At 51.6% G+C, this 7,173-nt stretch overlaps 1 protein-coding gene across 1 annotated transcript in view; it reads right to left on the minus strand.

The window, feature by feature from the left end:
• The window catches only part of TWF1 (twinfilin actin binding protein 1), a 29,766-nt gene extending 29,419 nt beyond the window's left edge, over positions 1–347 (minus strand). Inside the window, exon 1 of the mRNA XM_026648762.2 lies at positions 87–347. Within this exon, the coding sequence (XP_026504547.1) occupies positions 87–111 (25 nt within the window). The 5' untranslated portion in view covers positions 112–347. The remainder of the gene's footprint in view (positions 1–86) is intronic.
• Positions 348–7,173: the final 6,826 nt, after the last annotated feature.

Genomic DNA, 7,173 nt, shown 5'->3' on the forward strand with positions numbered 1-7,173 from the left:
GAGAGGAGAGGAGGGGAAAGCGGCACTGGGGAGCCCCAGGGGCGGTGCTGGGGGGAGAGGGACACTGCAGAGCCCCGGGCCGGTACCTTGGATGCCGGTTTGGTGGGACATGCTGCGATGGAGCCGGGACGCGACGCTGGGGCTCTGTCTCCGCCTCGGTCAGGAACCGGCGGGCGCGGGGGGCGGGGGTCAGGCTGGCCCGGGACACGCACGTGACGCGCCCTCTCCACTCAGCGGCGGGGAGCCCAGCTCCTTCCGGGCGGGCCCTGCGATGGGAGCCGGCTCCGGGCGTGAGCGGCGCGCGGGCCGGCCGGGGGATCCCGATTCCCGCCCGGGCCTGTCGCGGGCCGGGGCCGCCCCCGGGACACCCGCGCCGCGCCGAGGCGGGTTTGTCTCTTTCCAGCCGCTTCCCCGCCGCCTGCCCCACGCGGCCCGGCAGCTCCCAACTATCCCCGTCCGCTCCCCAGCGCCACCCCGCTCCCCCGGCCGGCCGGCTTCTCCGCCCGCCCGCCCTGTGCTGCACGGGGCCCGTTCGCAGCCCCGGCGGGGGAGAGGCCCGAGTGGGCGGGCGCTAGAGAACGGGTCTGGGCCACGAGCAGCGGTGTCCGGCGCTCGGCAAAGCGGGAGATTCGGGGCTGGGGGAGCAGCGCCTTGCCCGGGATTGGGAGCGCGCTGGGGGCGGGGGGGCTAAGCAATCCATGCACAGGTAGGAGCTTCTGTGCACACACCGCGCCAGGGCCATAGGTGCAACTATAAAGAGTCCATCAGATCTTTGGGAAGTTTGCTGGAGGCTGCTATGATGATCTCAGTGCATCCGAAGCGAACAATCCCCTAGTGAAGTGCTTCAACCTCTGAACAATAACCCCGTCAAGGGCGCTTACATGGAAAAAATTTGACTGCCGAGCTATTTTTAAGGTGATATCAGGCGCACACACAAACCAATTGGAGGACGTGCCATTAAATAAGCCATACTTATTTGTTAAAAACTTCATCTCTGAAAAGCTTGTCTGATGAGCTTTAAATTGTGTCTGCTGTTCTTCACTGGCAGCAGACCACAGATGAAATTTAAGGTGCAGTGTAGACCTTTAATTAGAGATTTAGAGGAGGGAATCAAGGTTTTAAAATGGAAAACACTTCACAACTTTCTAATAAAGAGAGTACTTAATACTCTGCAATTCTTACTAACTGGGGTAATAGGTCTGTAGAAAAGCTTGGATAGAGTGGCCTCAAACATGCTACAAAGTTAATTAGTTGCCAAAGTACTTGATGAAAACATTAGATAATCTCATGTTTGGGCTGTTTTTAGCAGCAATATCAGTCACAGGGCAAAGGTTTCTCTAGCCCAATAGTTTTCAAACTTTTTTTTCTGAAGACCCAGTTGAAGAAAATTGTTGACGCCTGTGACCCAAGGGAGCTGGGGATGAGAGGTTTGGGGTGTGGGAGGGGCTCAGGATTGGGGCAGGGGGGTTGGGGTGCAGGAGGGGGTCAGGGCTCTGGGTGGGGGTGCAGGCTCTGGGGTGGGGCCAGGGATGGGGGTTTGGGGTGCAGGAAGGGGTTCTGGGTTTGGGGGGCTTGGGCTTGGGGTTCAGGAAGGGGTTCCAGGTTTGGGGGGGCTCAGGGCTGGGGCACGGAGTTGGGGCGTGGACTTACCTCCAGAGGCTCCTGGTCAGTGGCACAGGAGGGGTGCTAACGCAGGCTTCCTGCCTGTCCTGGCACTGCGGACTACACTGCGCCCTGGAAGCAGCCAGCGACAAGTCCAGCTCCTTGGCGGAGGTGCGTGACTCTCACCCGCAGGCAACCCCCCCCCCAGCTCCCATTTACCGGTTTGCAGCATATAAAACTACATTAAAATCTTAAATTTAATGTTGCATTAATTATACAGGTCTATATCTTGAGGTCCTTGCTTATTTAACCCTGATCATGAAAGCTGCTGTGTGTGAGTGGACCCCCATCCTGCACCTGTGCAAAGACCCTGACTTCTGCCTGTGTGGAACAACTTGCAGCCTTAGGATCTTAGGCCCTGATCCTGCAAAGACTTACGTGCTGGACGTTATGCAGGGGACTACTTGCAGTGCATAATTAAGCACATGCATAAGTCTTTCCAGGATAGGGGTGTGAGTTTATGCTCACATCTTACTCAGGCATTGAGTGAGATTTTTCTGAGTAAGGACCGCAGGTTTTGGCCACAGAAATTAAAAATTATGGTTCCAATAGAAGCCATGAGTTCTCTTTCCACATACTAGTTTGTGTTACTACACATAAGGTAGGATTCAAAAGGGATTTAGGGCAGAGCTACACTTAAAAAGCTGCAGTGGCACAGTTGTACTGGTGCAGCCGTAGCACTTTAGTGAAGATGCTACTACACCAACGGGAAAGCTTTTCCCGTCAGCATAGTTAATCCACCTCTGAGATGCAGTAGCAATGTAGATGGGAAAAGCTCTCCCGTTGACATAGCTCTGTCTACCCCAGGGGTTAGGTCAGTATAACTATGTCACTCAGGGGTGTGTAAATTTGTAGTGTAGACCTGGCCTGAGGCATTGCAATGCCTAACCCCTAGGTGCCCTGCCACCCAGCGGAATTTACAACTTTGAGTTATGTGCCCAGGCTCCTTATATAATGTGTGAGGAAGGTTAGTTGCCTAACTATATGGTTCACAAAAAACAATAAACTGGGGGTAGGGGAAGGCACGTAAACTAGTCAGTAGGAAATGACAAGGATGTGGTGGGGCCTAAACTGTGTCTTTCAAAAGAACTTAGGCATCTCTTTCCAGCCTACTCTCACTTGGGATTCACATTTGTAAACCCTTCCCTGGAGTTGGATGTTTAAGACAGGTAGGTTAGTTTGTTTTTGTGCACACGCACACACACACAAAACGGGAAGGAGGTGGTGTCCTAACCCTTGGGCTGTATGGTATTCTGTGGTGAGGCTCTCAAGCGCTCCTGTTGAAACTTTTGCTTTGTATTAAATATTCATTGGGCCAGTGAGAGAAAGAGAATGACTAGAAAGAGAGGGCTAGGGCACTCATGCGGGAGGCCCAAGTTCCAGTCCCAGTCCCCTGTGCCAGTAAATAAGTAGTTATTTACGCAGTGGAACTCCTTCAACTAAGGAGAGCCCTGTCCCAGAATAGCCCAGTAGTCAGGCTCCTACTTAGGAGGTAGGAGACCTAAGTAAACTTCATGCTCATGGAAAAGTCTTGATTTTTAACAGCGCTGGTGACTGAAGCATTTTATTCTCTCAGCAGCTACAGCACAGAAAGTGACTAAGGCCTGGTCTACACTATGACTTTAATTCGGATTTAGCAGCGTTAAATCGAATTAACTCTGCACCCGTCCACACAACGAAGCCATTTATTTCGAAATAAAGGGCTCTTAAAATCGATTTCTGTACTCCACCCCGATGAGGAGAGTAGCGCCAAAATCGATATTGTCATTTCGAATTAGGGTTAGTGTGCCGCAATTCGATGGTATTGGCCTCCAGGAGCTATCCCACAGTGCACCATTGTGACCGCTCTGGACAGCAATCTGAACTCGGATGCACTGGCCAGGTAGACAGGAAAAGCCCCGCGAACATTTGAATTTTATTTCCTGTTTGCCCAGCGTGGAGAGCACAGGTGACCCCAGATAGCTCAGCTCATCAGCACAGGTAACCATGCAGGCCGATAATCGAAAAAGAGCACCAGCATGGACCGTATGGGAGGTACTGGATCTGATCGCTATATGGGGAGAGGATTCAGTGCTAGCAGAACTTCATTCGAAAAGACGAAATGCCAAAACTTTTGAAAAAAATCTCCAAGGGCATGATGGAGAGAGGCCACAATAGGGACTCAGATCAGTGCCGCGTGAAAGTCAAGGAGCTCAGACAAGCCTATCAGAAAACAAAGGAGGCAAACGGTCGCTCCGGGTCAGAGCCATGGACATGCCGCTTCTACGCTGAGCTGCATGCAGTTCTAGGGGGGGCCACCACCGCTACCCCACCTCTGACCGTGGATTCCGAGGCGGGGGTAATCTCATCAGCTACACCTGAGGATTCTGCGGACGGGGAAGAGGAGGAGGACGAGCTTGCGGAGAGCACACAGCACTCCGTTCTCCCCAACAGCCAGGATCTTTTTCTCAGCCTGACTGAAGTACCCTCCCAAGCCAGTATCCAAGACCATGACCCAATGGAAGGGACCTCAGGTGAGTTTATCTTTTAAAATATAAAACTTGTTTTAAAAGCAAGCGTTTTTTAATGATTACTTTGCCCTGAGGACTTGGGATGCATTTGCGGCCAGTACAGCTACTGGAAAAGTCTGTTAACGTGTCTGGGGATGGAGCGGAAATCCTCCAGGGACATCTCCATGAAGCTTTCCTGGAGGTACTCCAAAAGCCTTGCCACAAGGTTTCTGGGCAGTGCAGCCTTATTCCGTCCTCCATGGTAGGACACTTGACCACGCCATGCTAGTAGCAAGTAATCTGGTATCATTGCATGACAAAGCCTGGCAGCGTATGGTCCCGGTTTTCTGTTGCTGAAGGTTAACAGGAAAACCGCAGCAGTCAACGGGCTTTGCTTGGTATGTGGGAAAGGAGGGCGCAGAAGCCGAAAGACAATGGCTTACCATGGCCGCATGCAAGCTGAATTCTGTTGTCTGGACCTGCATCTGTGATCTTTAACACCAAAGCCACAGGCACTCAATATTAAGATGGAAAATGCGACCTTGTACTGAAATCACATGTGCTATGTAATGTGAATAGTGTTGTTCACCATGAAAGAGTATAAGCATTGTTCTGTAAAATGTATCATTTTAAAAACTTCTCTCCTTTTTTTCATCCCTCCCTCCAGCAGCTGCAAATTTTTCAAGCCTCCCTCCTCCGTCCCGAAGGCTATCTCAGATAAGACGGCGGAGAAAGAGGACGCGAGACGAGATGTTTTCGGAAATAATGGAATGCACCCGCAATGAAAGAGCTCATTTGAATGAGTGGAAGGACACGGTATCTAAATACAGGAAAGATGCCAGTGAACGTGAGGTCATGAGGGACGCTCGAGATGAGAGGTGGCAGGCTGCAAAGCTGGGGCTGCTGCGTGATCAAATGGACATGCTCTGGCATCTGGTGGAGCTTCAGGAACGGCAGCAGGATAACAGACTGCCGCTGCAGCCGCTGTATAACCTCCCTCCCCCCTCACCATGTTCCATATCCTCCTCACCCAGACGTGTAAGAACGTGGGAGGGGAGGAGGCTCTGTGCACCCTCCCACTCCACCCCAGTGGACAGCCCAACCAAAAGGCTGTCATTATATTGAATTTTTTCAGTGGCCTTTTACTTCCCTCCTATCCTCCTCCCAAACCTCACCCAGGTTACCTTGTCGGTTCTCTCCCTATGTTTATAATCAATTAATAAAGAATACATGATTTTTAAACGATAGTGACTTTATTTCCTTTAAAAGCAAGCTGTGATTTAAGGGGGGAGGGTGGTTTGCTTACAGGGAATGAGTCAATCAAGGGGGCGGGTTTTCAACAAACAGAACTTTCACACCGTAGCCTGGCCAGTCATGAAACTTCTCTGATGCGCAGCGCTTCCTGGTGTGATCTTCTAATCGCCCTGGTGTCTGGCTGCGCATAATCAGCAGCCAGGCGATTTGCCTCAGCCTCCCACCCCGCCATAAAGGTCTCCCCCTTACTCTCACAGAGATTGTGGAGCACACAGCAAGCAGCAATAACAATGGGGATATTGGTTTGGCTGAGGTCTGACCAAGTCAGTAACGAGCGCCAGCGACCTTTTAAACGGCCAAATGCACATTCTACCACCATTCTGCACTTGCTCAGCCTGTAGTTGAACAGCTCCTGACTCCTGTCCAGGCTGCCTGTGTATGGCTTCATGAGCCATGGCATTAAGGGGTAGGCTGGGTCCCCAAGGATAACTATAGGCATTTCAACATCCCCAACGGTTATTTTCTGGTCCGGGAAGTAAGTCCCTTGCTGCAGCCGTTTAAACAGATTAGTGTTCCTGAAGACGTGAGCATCATGAACCCTTCCCGGCCAGCCCACGTTGATGTTGGTGAAACGTCCCTTGTGATCCACAAGTGCTTGCAGCACCATTGAAAAGTACCCCTTGCGGTTTATGTACTGGGTACCCTGGTGCTCCGGTGCCAAGATAGGGATATGGGTTCCATCTATTGCCCCACCACAGTTAGGGTGTCTGGCGTTGCAAGCTTCCACAGGGCTATCGCCACTCGCTTCTCAACTGTGAGGTCTGCTCTCATCTTGGTATTCTGGCGCTTCAGGGCAGGGGAAAGCAAGTCACAAAGTTCCAAGAAAGTGCCCTTACGCATGCGAAAGTTTCGCAGCCACTGGTAATCGTCCCACACCTGCAACACTATGTGGTCCCACCAGTCTGTGCTTGTTTCCCGGGCCCAGAATCGGCGCTCCACGGCTATAACCTGCCCCATTAACAGCATGATCTCCAAAGCACTGGGGCCCGCGATTTGATAGAATTCCATGTCCATGTCCTCATCACTCTCGCCGCCGCGCTGCCGTAGCCTACTCCTCGCCGCCTGGTTTTGCAGGTTCTGGTTCAGCATAAACTGCACGATAACGCGCAAGGTGTTTACAATGTTCATGACTGCTGTCTTGAGCTGAGCGGGCTCCATGCTTGCCGTGGTATGGCGTCTGCACTGTTCACCCAGGAAAAAGGCGTGAAACGGTTGTCTGCCGTTGCTTCCCTGGAGAGGGGGGAGGATGTACCCAGAACCACCCGCGACAATGTTTTTGGCCCCATCAGGCATTGGGATCTCAACCAAGAATTCCAATGGGCGGAGGAGACTGCGGGAACTATGGGATAGCTATGGGATAGCTACCCACAGTGCAACGCTCCAGAAATCGACGCTAGCTCCGGTACATGGACGCACACCGCCGAATTAATGTGCTTAGTGTGGCCGCATACATTCGACTTTATACAATCTGTTTCCAAAATTCAAATTATATAAATTCGGATTAATCCCGTAGTGTAGACATACCCTGAGTAGTGACAATGTACCTCAGGCACCCTGCTGTTAGTTAGTTGAACATCCTCATGTCACTTTTATTTACCAGTTAGCCCTTTTTTTTCTCTGTTCACACCTTCTTTAACTCATATTGTATTCATCTCCATCTTCTATTTGGTGCACACCAAAAAATCTGTGCCACACACTGAGAGATCAA

Source organism: Terrapene carolina, unplaced genomic scaffold (assembly GCF_002925995.2).
Source record: "Terrapene carolina triunguis isolate 2854851 unplaced genomic scaffold, T_m_triunguis-2.0 Scaffold68, whole genome shotgun sequence".
Classification (NCBI taxonomy): Eukaryota; Metazoa; Chordata; order Testudines; family Emydidae; genus Terrapene; species Terrapene triunguis.